At 45.2% G+C, this 16,460-nt stretch overlaps 1 protein-coding gene across 2 annotated transcripts in view; it reads left to right on the top strand.

The window, feature by feature from the left end:
- LOC132406679 (RNA-binding Raly-like protein) overlaps positions 1–16,460 on the top strand; it is a 1,147,695-nt gene that overhangs the window by 277,309 nt on the left and 853,926 nt on the right. For both annotated transcript variants that reach the window (XM_059992524.1, XM_059992523.1), the window contains exon 2: positions 10,687–10,959. In XM_059992524.1, the coding sequence (XP_059848507.1) occupies positions 10,704–10,959 (256 nt within the window). In that variant the 5' untranslated portion in view covers positions 10,687–10,703. The remainder of the gene's footprint in view (positions 1–10,686; positions 10,960–16,460) is intronic.

Genomic DNA, 16,460 nt, shown 5'->3' with positions numbered 1-16,460 from the left:
TCTTTGGTGTCAATCCTGTGTAGAACTGATGGACTGCTCTGTGTCACCAATCCTGTGTAGAACTGATGTACTGCTCTGTGTCACCAATCCTGTGTAGAACTGATGGACTGCTCTTTGGTGCCAATCCTGTGTAGAAATGATGGACTGCTCTGTGTCACCAATCCTGTGTAGAACTGATGGACTGCTCTTTGGTGTCAATCCTGTGTAGAATTGATGGACTGCTCTTTGGTGTCAATCCTGTGTAGAACTGATGGACTGCTCTGTGTCACCAATCCTGTGTAGAACTGATGGACTGCTCTGTGTCACCAATCCTGTGTAGAACTGATGGACTGCTCTTTGGTGCCAATCCTGTGTAGAACTGATGGACTGCTCTTTGGTGTCAATCCTGTGTAGAACTGATGGACTGCTCTGTGTCACCAATCCTGTGTAGAACTGATGGACTGCTCTTTGGTGTCAATCCTGTGTAGAACTGATGGACTGCTCTGTGTCACCAATCCTGTGTAGAACTGATGTACTGCTCTGTGTCACCAATCCTGTGTAGAACTGATGGACTGCTCTTTGGTGCCAATCCTGTGTAGAACTGATGGACTGCTCTGTGTCACCAATCCTCTGTAGAACTGATGGACTGCTCTTTGGTGTCAATCCTGTGTAGAACTGATGGACTGCTCTTTGGTGCCAATCCTGTGTAGAACTGATGGACTGCTCTGTGTCACCAATCCTGTGTAGAACTGATGGACTGCTCTTTGGTGTCAATCCTGTGTAGAACTGATGGACTGCTCTTTGGTGCCAATCCTGTGTAGAACTGATGGACTGCTCTGTGTCACCAATCCTGTGTAGAACTGATGGACTGCTCTTTGGTGTCAATCCTGTGCAGAACTGATGGACTGCTCTTTGGTGCCAATCCTGTGTAGAACTGATGGACTGCTCTGTGTCACCAATCCTGTGTAGAACTGATGGACTGCTCTGTGCCACCAATCCTGTGTAGAACTGATAGACTGCTCTGTGTCACCAATCCTGTGTAGAACTGATGGACTGCTCTTTGGTGCCAATCCTGTGTAGAACTGATGGACTGCTCTTTGGTGCCAATCTTGTGTAGACCTGATGGACTGCTCTGTGTCACCAATCCTGTGTAGAACTGATGGACTGCTCTTTGGTGTCAATCCTGTGTAGAACTGATGGACTGCTCTTTGGTGTCAATCCTGTGTAGAACTGATGGACTGCCCTTTGGTGTCAATCCTGTGTAGAACTGATGTACTGCTCTGTATCACCAATCCTGTGTAGAACTGATGGACTGCTCTTTGGTGCCAATCCTGTGTAGAACTGATGTACTGCTCTGTGTCACCAATCCTGTGTAGAACTGATGTACTGCTCTGTGTCACCAATCCTGTGTAGAACTGATGGACTGCTCTTTGGTGCCAATCCTGTGTAGAACTGATGGACTGCTCTGTGTCACCAATCCTCTGTAGAACTGATGGACTGCTCTTTGGTGTCAATCCTGTGTAGAACTGATGGACTGCTCTTTGGTGCCAATCCTGTGTAGAACTGATGGACTGCTCTGTGTCACCAATCCTGTGTAGAACTGATGGACTGCTCTTTGGTGTCAATCCTGTGTAGAACTGATGGACTGCTCTTTGGTGCCAATCCTGTGTAGAACTGATGGACTGCTCTGTGTCACCAATCCTGTGTAGAACTGATGGACTGCTCTTTGGTGTCAATCCTGTGCAGAACTGATGGACTGCTCTTTGGTGCCAATCCTGTGTAGAACTGATGGACTGCTCTGTGTCACCAATCCTGTGTAGAACTGATGGACTGCTCTGTGCCACCAATCCTGTGTAGAACTGATAGACTGCTCTGTGTCACCAATCCTGTGTAGAACTGATGGACTGCTCTTTGGTGCCAATCCTGTGTAGAACTGATGGACTGCTCTTTGGTGCCAATCTTGTGTAGACCTGATGGACTGCTCTGTGTCACCAATCCTGTGTAGAACTGATGGACTGCTCTTTGGTGCCAATCCTGTGTAGAACTGATGGACTGCTCTGTGTCACCAATCCTGTGTAGAACTGATAGACTGCTCTTTGGTGCCAATCCTGTGTAGAACTGATGGACTGCTCTTTGGTGCCAATCCTGTGTAGAGCTGATGGACTGCTCTTTGGTGTCAATCCTGTGTAGAACTGATGGACTGCTCTGTGTCACCAATCCTGTGTAGAACTGATGGACTGCTCTGTGTCACCAATCCTGTGTAGAACTGATGGACTGCTATTTGGTGTCAATCCTGTGTAGAACTGATGGACTGCTCTGTGTCACCAATCCTGTGTAGAACTGATGGACTGCTCTTTGGTGTCAATCCTGTGTAGAACTGATGGACTGCTCTTTGGTGTCAATCCTGTGTAGAACTGATGGACTGCTCTTTGGTGTCAATCCTGTGTAGAACTGATGGTCTGCTCTGTGTCACCAATCCTGTGTAGAACTGATGTACTGCTCTGTGTCACCAATCCTGTGTAGAACTGATGGACTGCTCTTTGGTGTCAATCCTGTGTAGAACTGATGGACTGCTCTTTGGTGTCAATCCTGTGTAGAACTGATGGACTGCTGTGTATCACCAATCCTGTGTAGAACTGATGGACTGCTCTGTGTCACCAATCCTGTGTAGAACTGATGTACTGCTCTGTATCACCAATCCTGTGTAGAACTGATGGACTGCTCTTTGGTGCCAATCCTGTGTAGAACTGATGTACTGCTCTGTGTCACCAATCCTGTGTAGAACTGATGTACTGCTCTGTGTCACCAATCCTGTGTAGAACTGATGGACTGCTCTTTGGTGTCAATCCTGTGTAGAACTGATGGACTGCTCTGTGTCACCAATCCTGTGTAGAACTGATGGACTGCTCTTTGGTGTCAATCCTGTGTAGAACTGATGGACTGCTCTGTGTCACCAATCCTGTGTAGAACTGATGGACTGCTCTTTGGTGTCAATCCTGTGTAGAACTGATGGACTGCTCTTTGGCGCCAATCCTGTGTAGAACTGATGGACTGCTCTGTGTCACCAATCCTGGGTAGAACTGATGGACTGCTCTTTGGTGTCAATCCTGTGTAGAACTGATGGACTGTTCTGTGTCACCAATCCTGTGTAGAACTGATGGACTGCTCTGTGTCACCAATCCTGTGTAGAACTGATGGACTGCTCTTTGGTGTCAATCCTGTGTAGAACATATGGACTGCTCTGTGTCACCAATCCTGTGTAGAACTGATGGACTGCTCTTTGGTACCAATCCTGTGTAGAACTGATGGACTGCTCTGTGTCACCAATCCTGTGTAGAACTGATGGACTGCTCTTTGGTGTCAATCCTGTGTAGAACTGATGGACTGCTCTTTGGTGCCAATCCTGTGTAGAACTGATGGACTGCTCTTTGGTACCAATCCTGTGTAGAACTGATGGACTGCTCTTTGGTGTCAATCCTGTGTAGAACTGATGGACTGCTCTGTGTCACCAATCCTGTGTAGAACTGATGGACTGCTCTTTGGTGTCAATCCTGTGTAGAACTGATGGACTGCTCTTTGGCGCCAATCCTGTGTAGAACTGATGGACTGCTCTTTGGTGTCAATCCTGTGTAGAACTGATGGACTGCTCTGTGTCACCAATCCTGTGTAGAACTGATGGACTGCTCTTTGGTGCCAATCTTGTGTAGACCTGATGGACTGCTCTTTGGTGTCAATCCTGTGTAGAACTGATGGACTGCTCTGTGTCACCAATCCTGTGTAGAACTGATGGACTGCTCTTTGGTGTCAATCCTGTGTAGAACTGATGGACTGCTCTTTGGCGCCAATCCTGTGTAGAACTGATGGACTGCTCTTTGGCGCCAATCCTGTGTAGAACTGACGGACTGCTCTTTGGTGCCAATCCTGTGTAGAACTGATGGACTGCTCTTTGGTGCCAATCCTGTGTAGAACTGATGGACTGCTCTGTATCACCAATCCTGTGTAGAACTGATGGACTGCTCTGTATCACCAATCCTGTGTAGAACTGATGGACTGCTCTGTGTCACCAATCCTGTGTAGAACTGATGGACTGCTCTGTGTCACCAATCCTGTGTAGAACTGATGGACTGCTCTGTGTCACCAATCCTGTGTAGAACTGATGGACTGCTCTTTGGCGCCAATCCTGTGTAGAACTGATGGACTGCTCTGTGTCACCAATCCTGTGTAGAACTGATGGACTGCTCTTTGGTGTCAATCCTGTGTAGAACTGATGGTCTGCTCTGTGTCACCAATCCTGTGTAGAACTGATGGACTGCTCTTTGGTACCAATCCTGTGTAGAACTGATGGACTGCTCTGTGTCACCAATCCTGTGTAGGACTGATGGACTGCTCTTTGGTGTCAATCCTGTGTAGAACTGATGGACTGCTCTTTGGCGCCAATCCTGTGTAGAACTGATGGACTGCTCTTTGGTGTCAATCCTGTTTAGAACTGATGGACTGCTCTTTGGTGTCAATCCTGTGTAGAACTGATAGACTGCTCTTTGGTACCAATCCTGTGTAGAACTGATGGACTGCTCTTTGGTGTCAATCCTGTGTAGAACTGATAGACTGCTCTTTGGTACCAATCCTGTGTAGAACTGATGGACTGCTCTGTGTCACCAATCCTGTGTAGAACTGATGGACTGCTCTTTGGTGTCAATCCTGTGCAGAACTGATGGACTGCTCTTTGGTGCCAATCCTGTGTAGAACTGATGGACTGCTCTTTGGTACCAATCCTGTGTAGAACTGATGGACTGCTCTTTGGTGTCAATCCTGTGTAGAACTGATGGACTGCTCTGTGTCACCAATCCTGTGTAGAACTGATGGACTGCTCTTTGGTGTCAATCCTGTGTAGAACTGATGGACTGCTCTTTGGCGCCAATCCTGTGTAGAACTGATGGACTGCTCTTTGGTGTCAATCCTGTGTAGAACTGATGGACTGCTCTGTGTCACCAATCCTGTGTAGAACTGATGGACTGCTCTTTGGTGCCAATCTTGTGTAGACCTGATGGACTGCTCTTTGGTGTCAATCCTGTGTAGAACTGATGGACTGCTCTGTGTCACCAATCCTGTGTAGAACTGATGGACTGCTCTTTGGTGTCAATCCTGTGTAGAACTGATGGACTGCTCTTTGGCGCCAATCCTGTGTAGAACTGATGGACTGCTCTTTGGCGCCAATCCTGTGTAGAACTGACGGACTGCTCTTTGGTGCCAATCCTGTGTAGAACTGATGGACTGCTCTTTGGTGCCAATCCTGTGTAGAACTGATGGACTGCTCTGTATCACCAATCCTGTGTAGAACTGATGGACTGCTCTGTATCACCAATCCTGTGTAGAACTGATGGACTGCTCTGTGTCACCAATCCTGTGTAGAACTGATGGACTGCTCTGTGTCACCAATCCTGTGTAGAACTGATGGACTGCTCTGTGTCACCAATCCTGTGTAGAACTGATGGACTGCTCTTTGGTGCCAATCCTGTGTAGAACTGATGGACTGCTCTGTGTCACCAATCCTGTGTAGAACTGATGGACTGCTCTTTGGTGTCAATCCTGTGTAGAACTGATGGTCTGCTCTGTGTCACCAATCCTGTGTAGAACTGATGGACTGCTCTTTGGTACCAATCCTGTGTAGAACTGATGGACTGCTCTGTGTCACCAATCCTGTGTAGGACTGATGGACTGCTCTTTGGTGTCAATCCTGTGTAGAACTGATGGACTGCTCTTTGGCGCCAATCCTGTGTAGAACTGATGGACTGCTCTTTGGTGTCAATCCTGTTTAGAACTGATGGACTGCTCTTTGGTGTCAATCCTGTGTAGAACTGATAGACTGCTCTTTGGTACCAATCCTGTGTAGAACTGATGGACTGCTCTTTGGTGTCAATCCTGTGTAGAACTGATAGACTGCTCTTTGGTACCAATCCTGTGTAGAACTGATGGACTGCTCTGTGTCACCAATCCTGTGTAGAACTGATGGACTGCTCTTTGGTGTCAATCCTGTGCAGAACTGATGGACTGCTCTTTGGTGCCAATCCTGTGTAGAACTGATGGACTGCTCTTTGGTACCAATCCTGTGTAGAACTGATGGACTGCTCTTTGGTGTCAATCCTGTGTAGAACTGATGGACTGCTCTGTGTCACCAATCCTGTGTAGAACTGATGGACTGCTCTTTGGTGTCAATCCTGTGTAGAACTGATGGACTGCTCTTTGGCGCCAATCCTGTGTAGAACTGATGGACTGCTCTTTGGTGTCAATCCTGTGTAGAACTGATGGACTGCTCTGTGTCACCAATCCTGTGTAGAACTGATGGACTGCTCTTTGGTGCCAATCTTGTGTAGACCTGATGGACTGCTCTTTGGTGTCAATCCTGTGTAGAACTGATGGACTGCTCTGTGTCACCAATCCTGTGTAGAACTGATGGACTGCTCTTTGGTGTCAATCCTGTGTAGAACTGATGGACTGCTCTTTGGCGCCAATCCTGTGTAGAACTGATGGACTGCTCTTTGGCGCCAATCCTGTGTAGAACTGACGGACTGCTCTTTGGTGCCAATCCTGTGTAGAACTGATGGACTGCTCTTTGGTGCCAATCCTGTGTAGAACTGATGGACTGCTCTGTATCACCAATCCTGTGTAGAACTGATGGACTGCTCTGTATCACCAATCCTGTGTAGAACTGATGGACTGCTCTGTGTCACCAATCCTGTGTAGAACTGATGGACTGCTCTGTGTCACCAATCCTGTGTAGAACTGATGGACTGCTCTGTGTCACCAATCCTGTGTAGAACTGATGGACTGCTCTTTGGCGCCAATCCTGTGTAGAACTGATGGACTGCTCTGTGTCACCAATCCTGTGTAGAACTGATGGACTGCTCTTTGGTGTCAATCCTGTGTAGAACTGATGGTCTGCTCTGTGTCACCAATCCTGTGTAGAACTGATGGACTGCTCTTTGGTACCAATCCTGTGTAGAACTGATGGACTGCTCTGTGTCACCAATCCTGTGTAGAACTGATGGACTGCTCTGTATCACCAATCCTGTGTAGAACTGATGGACTGCTCTTTGGCGCCAATCCTGTGTAGAACTGATGGACTGCTCTTTGGCGCCAATCCTGTGTAGAACTGATGGACTGCTCTGTGTCACCAATCCTGTGTAGAACTGATGGACTGCTCTTTGGTACCAATCCTGTGTAGAACTGATGGACTGCTCTTTGGTACCAATCCTGTGTAGAACTGATGGACTGCTCTTTGGTGCCAATCCTGTGTAGAACTGATGGACTGCTCTGTGTCACCAATCCTGTGTAGAACTGATGGACTGCTCTTTGGTGTCAATCCTGTGTAGAACTGATGGACTGCTCTTTGGTACCAATCCTGTGTAGAACTGATGGACTGCTCTGTGTCACCAATCCTGTGTAGAACTGATGGACTGCTCTTTGGTACCAATCCTGTGTAGAACTGATGGACTGCTCTTTGGTACCAATCCTGTGTAGAACTGATGGACTGCTCTTTGGCGCCAATCCTGTGTAGAACTGATGGACTGCTCTGTGTCACCAATCCTGTGTAGAACTGATGGACTGCTCTTTGGTACCAATCCTGTGTAGAACTGATGGACTGCTCTTTGGTACCAATCCTGTGTAGAACTGATGGACTGCTCTTTGGTACCAATCCTGTGTAGAACTGATGGACTGCTCTTTGGTGCCAATCCTGTGTAGAACTGATGGACTGCTCTGTGTCACCAATCCTGTGTAGAACTGATGGACTGCTCTTTGGTGCCAATCCTGTGTAGAACTGATGGACTGCTCTTTGGTACCAATCCTGTGTAGAACTGATGGACTGCTCTGTGTCACCAATCCTGTGTAGAACTGATGGACTGCTCTGTATCACCAATCCTGTGTAGAACTGATGGACTGCTCTTTGGCGCCAATCCTGTGTAGAACTGATGGACTGCTCTGTGTCACCAATCCTGTGTAGAACTGATGGACTGCTCTTTGGTACCAATCCTGTGTAGAACTGTTGGACTGCTCTTTGCTACCAATCCTGTGTAGAACTGATGGACTGCTCTTTGGTACCAATCCTGTGTAGAACTGATGGACTGCTCTTTGGTGCCAATCCTGTGTAGAACTGATGGACTGCTCTGTGTCACCAATCCTGTGTAGAACTGATGGACTGCTCTTTGGTGCCAATCCTGTGTAGAACTGATGGACTGCTCTGTGTCACCAATCCTGTGTAGAACTGATGGACTGCTCTTTGGTGCCAATCCTGTGTAGAACTGATGGACTGCTCTGTGTCACCAATCCTGTGTAGAACTGATGGACTGCTCTGTGTCACCAATCCTGTGTAGAACTGATGGACTGCTCTGTGTCACCAATCCTGTGTAGAACTGATGGACTGCTCTTTGGTGTCAATCCTGTGTAGAACTGATGGACTGCTCTTTGGTGCCAATCCTGTGTAGAACTGATGGACTGCTCTTTGGTGTCAATCCTGTGTAGAACTGATGGACTGCTCTGTGTCACCAATCCTGTGTAGAACTGATGTACTGCTCTGTGTCACCAATCCTGTGTAGAACTGATGGACTGCTCTTTGGTGCCAATCCTGTGTAGAAATGATGGACTGCTCTGTGTCACCAATCCTGTGTAGAACTGATGGACTGCTCTGTGTCACCAATCCTGTGTAGAACTGATGGACTGCTCTTTGGTGCCAATCCTGTGTAGAACTGATGGACTGCTCTTTGGTGTCAATCCTGTGTAGAACTGATGGACTGCTCTGTGTCACCAATCCTGTGTAGAACTGATGGACTGCTCTTTGGTGTCAATCCTGTGTAGAACTGATGGACTGCTCTGTGTCACCAATCCTGTGTAGAACTGATGTACTGCTCTGTGTCATCAATCCTGTGTAGAACTGATGGACTGCTCTGTGTCACTAATCCTGTGTAGAACTGATGGACTGCTCTGTGTCACCAATCCTGTGTAGAACTGTTGGACTGCTCTTTGTTGTCAATCCTGTGTAGAACTGATGTACTGCTCTTTGGTGTCAATCCTGTGTAGAACTGATGGACTGCTCTTTGGTGTCAATCCTGTGTAGAACTGATGTACTGCTCTTTGGTGTCAATCCTGTGTAGAACTGATGGACTGCTCTTTGGTGTCAATCCTGTGTAGAACTGATGGACTACTCTTTGGTACCAATCCTGTGTAGAACTGATGGACTGCTCTTTGGTACCAATCCTGTGTAGAACTGATGGACTGCTCTTTGGTGTCAATCCTGTGTAGAACTGATGTACTGCTCTTTGGTGTCAATCCTGTGTAGAACTGATAGACTGCTCTTTGGTGTCAATCCTGTGTAGAACTGATGGACTACTCTTGGGTACCAATCCTGTGTAGAACTGATGGACTGCTCTTTGGTGTCAATCCTGTGTAGAACTGATGGACTGCTCTTTGGTGTCAATCCTGTGTAGAACTGATGGTCTGCTCTGTGTCACCAATCCTGTGTAGAGCTGATGGACTGCTCTTTGGTGTCAATCCTGTGTAGAACTGATGGACTACTCTTTGGTACCAATCCTGTGTAGAACTGATGGACTGCTCTGTGTCACCAATCCTGTGTAGAACTGATGGACTGCTCTGTGTCACCAATCCTGTGTAGAACTGATGGACTGCTCTTTGGTGCCAATCCTGTGTCGAACTGATGGACTGTTCTTTGGTGCCAATCCTGTGTAGAACTGATGATCTGCTCTTTGGTGCCAATCCTGTTTAGAGCTGACGGACTGCTCTTGAGTCTCACCAGTTTTTCCAGTGGCTAGTTGCTTGCACAATAGTGTATCCTCACCCCTGACCAAGAGTTGTGACAGTCTCTCTCTGGCATTCCCTTACTTAATCCAGTTTGATTGAGCCTTTCTAAGCCATTTGTCACACTGCATTTGGAGTATTGTGAGCAATTCTGAGCCCCTTATCTAAGAATTGATGCGCTAGCAGTGGAGAGGGTCCAGAGGAGGTTCATGAGTATGATCCTGATATGAAAGGGTTAATATATGACGAGTATTTGATGTCTGTAGGATCTCATTGAAACCGATAGAATACTGAAAGGCTCAGATAGAGTGGATGTGGAAAGGATGTTTCAGATACTGGGAGAGTCTAGGACCAGGGAGCTCAGACTCACAATACAAGGATATCCCTTTAAGACTGAGATGAGGAGGAATTTCTTTAGCCAGAGGGTGGTGATTCTGTTGTTTTCATTGCCACAGACAGCTGTGGATGCTAAGTCATTGGGTATATTTAAAGCAGGGATTGATAAGTTCTTGATTAGTAAGGGTGTTAAAGGTTTCAGGGAGTAGGCAGGAAAATGGGGTTGAGCGTGATAGTAAATCAGCCATGATCAAATGGTGGAGCAGACTCAATGGGCCAAATGGCCTAATTCTGCACCTTTACCGTATGCTCTGAAAGTCTTGAGGTTGAAGGTATGGCATCTAAAATGAGTCAGCAGTGCAGTGGGCAATACCATCCGTCCATTTGATGAAGGAGTGAATGATGCCCCAGGATTACTAAGGGAAAATGCTGCTCTCTCTGTCACCCCATTCCTAAGCTGAATGAGCGTTTGCCCATGGTCACCAAAAAAATAATGAAACTTTGCTACTGGCTGCTCACGACACTCTCTACTGAAAAGGTAAACATTGATTTATACTTTTGCAGGTTCCTTCTAAAGGAAAATGACAAGTAAGTCAGTGACCAGTAATGTGACCAATAAAAATGACCCCAAGTCCATCAACTCCAGAGTCTTCATTGGTAACCTAAACACAGCCGTTGTGAAGAAAGCAGATGTGGAGGCCATCTTTGGGAAGTACGGCAAGATAGTTGGGTGCTCTGTGCACAAAGGATACGCTTTTGTGCAGTACGTGTTCGAGCGGAATGCCAGAGCAGCCGTGGCAGGGGAGCACAACAGGATAGTGGCTGGGCAGCCATTGGGTAAGTAGCAACACAAAGCTTCATGCAAGAAGGGGTTACAGAAAGCTTATTCACGTCAAAGTGTCCAGTCTTGTACGTTTAGATTGCATTCTGTTGTCTGGAATGAATGGTGATTGAATGTGATTTGAAATTGGATTAACATTAAATTCTTGCTTCCAAATCACCTCAAGCTGTTTGGCCTACTTTGAACATGCTCAGCTTTCCCTAAAATTTTCCCTGTATTTAGTGTAAATGCTGCATTAGAGTTGAGTTTGGTATAAACACATGAAATATGTATGCTGTTGCTTCAACATTAGTTGCTATCATTGATGATGAGATGATTGCAGAACCAAATCCTCACATGAACTGAAGAGTTCAAAGATGTTGTCAAAAGCAACCTTATTGAAATAGTTTCTTGTTCACAGACTTTCACAGAAAAGTATGTAAAATCTCTTCTGCAAGCCATCTTGTTCAAGAACATATGATGTTGCATGTGATGTCTATTATTTCCTGTTTTCACTGCTGGTCAGTATATTAATTTGTGACCACGAAAATGCTGTACATTCTGAGAACAAAGGAGTTAGTTAAGGCTCAGGAGAAACACATTTGTCATCATAGTTATCCATTAGAGAAATCAGTCTACCACAGCACCTAAAGAAACAATTCTATTGGGATTTGACTCAGGATAGCTTGCTCTGGTGAAGTACACACTCACTGATGGTTCATTAATACTATTCAACAATGTAGAAAGAGTGGCAACTTTGTAGCTTGAAGCAGCTAGTCAGAGAAGTTCTTTATGAGGGTGGATTGAATAAATGTATTTCTCAGTGTTGCTAATGGCATAAAGTGCTAATGGATTATGTTTTGAATGATTGCATACATTGATTGTCCTGGATAGATCTAATGGTCTGCCATTCCAGAGAGCTTATTGCTTAATACATGTGTGTATATGTGGTGATCATGCATTGCACTATGTGTAAGTTGTTCTATAGAAGAGAATAAAGGGTCAAGACCCAGTGAACAGAGAACAAGATGAGATGTAAATGTTGTTGTTGGTGACACCAAATGGTATGTTGGAAAGACTGAAGGGGTTAAATGTGCTGAATCGTGGTGTAGATTTGTTATTTTTTTGTTTTTTAACTTTCCTGTGCCTGCTTGTATTTTATATTATCACCTATACCGTATCCATGTAAATATATAGTAAATTTTACTCCAGTTACAGTTGCCTCTATACTTTTGTAGAAACATCTTAGTTTTCAGTTGCAAATGTTGTACTAATTGAATCTGGCTACTTTGTAGGTTAATTATTTATTACCACTAAAATTCTGTCATTGCTGGTCGGAGCATAAGGTGACCATGACTGCTTTTTCCATTTTTCTTTCCTTGTTCTCTCAGCTCATCTTTCCTTGTTCTCTCAGTTCATCTTTTCTTGTTCGTTGTTTGTTCTTGCGACACTTAATGGACTTGGCTTTATGCCTCTTTCTTCACATCTGAAGAACCTTTGGGTGGCAAAAGCATGAGAGTACAATAGGCATCACTAAAAAAATCACAGGGCAAAGCTTGTAACTGAGTTGTTAGTCATAGTAAGACACCGGGATTTTTAGCTCACGTCGTAGAAACTGGGTCCATCTCAAAATGAGGATCATTGAAACTGCAGGTGCTGGAAATTTGAAGTAGAACCTCAAGTCAGATAGCACCCATGGAGAAAGAGAAACCCTTAAGGTTGCCTGTCAAGGACCCTTCAACAGAGGACTAAACCATCCTTATTCAGACAGAAACATTGACTGTTTTTCTTTCCTCCAATGCTGACTCACCTGAACCAGAATCAGGTTCATCATCAGTGGCATGTGACGTGAAATTTGTTAATTTAGCAACAGCAGCAGTTCAATGCAATACATAATCTCGCAGAGAAAAAGCAATAATAAATAAAATAAACAATTGCAGCAATTTTCTGGTTTTATGATGTGGGTCTGTCTATTTGAATTCACTGCATATTTCTAGCAGTGAGTGAGCCAAAGCTTTTCCCACTGTTTGTGCTGAGTCCTTTAAGAGACGTGATGTAACAATGCAGCTCTAGAAAACTCTGCTTAGGCCACACTTGGAGTACTGTGTACAGTTCTGGTCGCCTCACTATAGGAAGGATGTGGAAGCATTGGAAAGGGTCCAGAGGAGATTTACCAGGATGCTGCCTGGTTTAGAGAGTATGGATTATGATCAGAGATTAAGGGAGCTAGGGCTTTACACTTTGGAGAGAAGGAGGATGAGAGGAGACATGATAGAGATGTACAAGATATTAAGAGGAATAGACAGAGTGGACAGCCAGCACCTCTTCCCCAGGGCACCACTGCTCAGTACAAGAGGACATGGCTTTAAGGTAAGGGGAGGGAAGTTCAAGGGGGATATTAGAGGAAGGTTTTTCACTCAGAGTGGTTGGTGCGTGGAACACACTGCCTGAGTCAGTGGTGGAGGCAGATACACTAGTGAAGTTTAAGAGACTACTAGACAGGTATATGGAGGAATTTAAGGTGGTGGGTTATATGGGAGGCAGGGTTTGAGGGTGGGCACAATATTGTGGGCCGAAGGGCCTGTAATGTGCTGTACTATTCTATGTTCTATGTCCTCTGGAAGTCTTGGCCAGAACTACCCTGAATAGCATGGGACTGTTACTGTTCTTATGCACAGCCAAAAAAGCACAGCCACAGGATATAGTGACTGCCTTCTACTAGTGAAAACACATAATGGCAGGAAGTGAATATGGCTGGGAAGCAGTAACATATACTCCATGCACTAGTGCAGAGCTACTTGTTAGTGATTAGTCATTGAAGTTATTCTTTTATTACCACAGGGATAAATGAAGAAGAATTTGCTTTTCATGCAAACAACACACAAAATTCTTCAGTTGGTCAAGCAGTATCTATGAAGTTGATGCTGGTGTTGTAATACAGATCAGCAAGGCTTTGAACTTCCTAAACTTTATAAGAGGTGCAGGAAATGGATGGGAGTGAGCAAAGGAGGGGATGAAAGTAGTATGGCAGCAGAATTAGGCCAATCAGCCCATATATTCTGCTCTGCCATTCCATCATGGCTGATTCATTTTCCCTCCCAAATCCATTCCACTGCCTTCTCCCCATAACCTTTGGCAACCATGCTAATCAAGAACCTTTCAATCTCCACTTTAAATATTTCCAATGACTTGGCCTTCACAGCTGTCTGTGGCAATGAATTCCACAGATTTACCACCCTCTGGGTAAAGAAATTCCTCCTCAACCCTGTTTTAAAGGGATATTGTATTCTGAGGTTGTGCCCTCTGGTCCTAGATTCCCCATCATCCTCTCAATGTCCACTCTATCTCCTTCATTTGTTATGTGCTGTGTCATATGACATAGATAATCACAGTCTTTCCATGACCATGATAGGTTCAAGCAAATTTTTTTACAGAAATAGTTTGCTATTTTCTTCTGGACAGTGTCTTTACAAGATGGGTGAGCCCAGCCATTATCAATGCTCTTCAGAGATTGTCTGCAGGTGTCTGTAACCAGGAATCACATAACCAGGACTTGTGACATGGACCAGCTGCTCATATGACTATTTACCAACTGCTCCCATGCCTTCGTGTGACTGATCAGTGGGCTAAGCAGGTGCTATACCTTGCCCAAAGGTGACCTGCAGGCTGGCCAAGGGAAAGAGCACCTTACACCTCCTTTGGTAGAGACTTATCTCCATCCCACCTCACACCACTCAATCTACGCCTTTCAATATGCCTTTTAAACATTGTAAGTGATCTGCAGCTGTTCACCCAAGAGGTTGGAAGACTGGGAGGAGATCTCATTGAAACCTATCGAATATTGTATCCAGGCCTTCCAACAGTCAATATTCATGACTATAATTTTAATGCAGTTCTCTAGTCAAGATGTACATACTGTAAAAAAAAACCTCTAACCTAACCCTAGTTTTTGTTTTTTTTCAAGAAGGGGAGATGTAGTGGTAGTTAATAGGTTATTCCTCTGCCACTCAGTTAGCTAGTCCCACATTGGCAGAGTTCACATCCTGCACAAGCAGAGTTGATCTGAGTATCTTGCATGCTACCATCCTGGTGTGCTCTGAACTATCCCCTGGTGATGAACACACTAGTCAGGGATTGGAGAAGCTGATAGGAGGGCTAGGGTAGATTACAGTAAGGTGACAAAGGGGATAGGAGTGGTCTGGGGAAGGGCAGGGGAGGATCATGGTTGATAGGTCCAGGAGGGATGGAATTGGAGTGGGAGGGAGCAGGAAGCAGCATGGTTGTGTTTTGGGGAGATAATGGGAATTATAGTAGGTCAGGAGATGGATGGGAGTAAGCAAAGGAGGGCTTGAGAGTAGGATGTGGAAGGGGGAAAGAGAGGGGTGATGGGGAAACTCAGGGAGGAAGTACAAATATGTTGAGGAGGGAGTGGTGGTGGGCCCAGGAGGTGTGTGCCAGGGATGGGAATAGGGAAGGAGGAGTGGGTGACTGTTCCATAGGAATTGGATAGGAGTGGGAATGGGTCAAGGAGAAGTAAGAGTGGGTCAGGAAAGAGGTGAGAATGGGCAAGGATGAGCTGAATGGTCACAGAGCATTCTGCTCACTGGAAGAAGCCCATAGTTCTGGGGAAAGTTATTTGGAAAACTGAAGGGTGAGAGGATTTGGGAAATTGAAAGGTGACATCCAAGGGTGTAATTTTATGAAAAAAATGGTATTGTTTCATAATATACTAAAGCAAAAAGAAACTTTATTTATCAAATGTGTATCAATGCTTCGTTTCTGTTAAAACAAAATCGGTGAGGATTGTGCTGGACAGCCTCACAAGTGCTGTCACACTTCTGGCACTAACAGAGTATGGCTACGATTTACTAACCCAGGCTATCCGTGTTTGGACCATGGGGGGAAACAGGAGCATCTTTGGTAACCTCGCAGTCATGTGGAGTGCATACAAACTCCTTACAGACAGTGTGGAAATCAAACCCTGGTCTTACAGTTGGCACCCTAAATCGTTACGGTAATCGTGAGGTTACCCTGCCACCCATTACAAGTGTAGTTTAGATTGGTTTAGTGTACTCTGCTCGATATTTAGTTGTAGACTTAAATATTCCTGCAGTTAGAACTCAGCAGTTGAGAGATTGTCTGCCTGAGAGACGAGCAGATTTTAAGTTTTTAAGATTTTAAGTCAAATGTGAGTTTACAAAGTATTTCTACACATAGCAGGTGGATGAAATCAAGGTGTTTCAGTTTTTATCATTGTGGAAAGTTATGTCACTTTAATCCAAAAAAATTATGTAGTCCTCTTAAAAGAAAGGTATAGAGAGTTTTTGAGTTGGAGGGATATTGTCTGTAAATGAGGTAATGACTTGTTTTTGTTCTGTAACAAACTCTAATTCCCTAAAATTGATGTGAAATAGAGATACAATTCTGTTGTGCATATGAGAATTTTTTACAGAATCTGACTCCATTTTGAGAACTTAGAAATGAACTGCAGATTCTAAAATGTCTTTGGTCTCAGCAG

The sequence above is a fragment of the Hypanus sabinus genome, chromosome 17 (assembly GCF_030144855.1).
Source record: "Hypanus sabinus isolate sHypSab1 chromosome 17, sHypSab1.hap1, whole genome shotgun sequence".
NCBI lineage: Eukaryota > Metazoa > Chordata > Chondrichthyes > Myliobatiformes > Dasyatidae > Hypanus > Hypanus sabinus.
The sequence above is the reverse complement of the archived record's forward strand: the minus strand, read 5'-3'. Positions and strand labels throughout refer to the sequence as shown.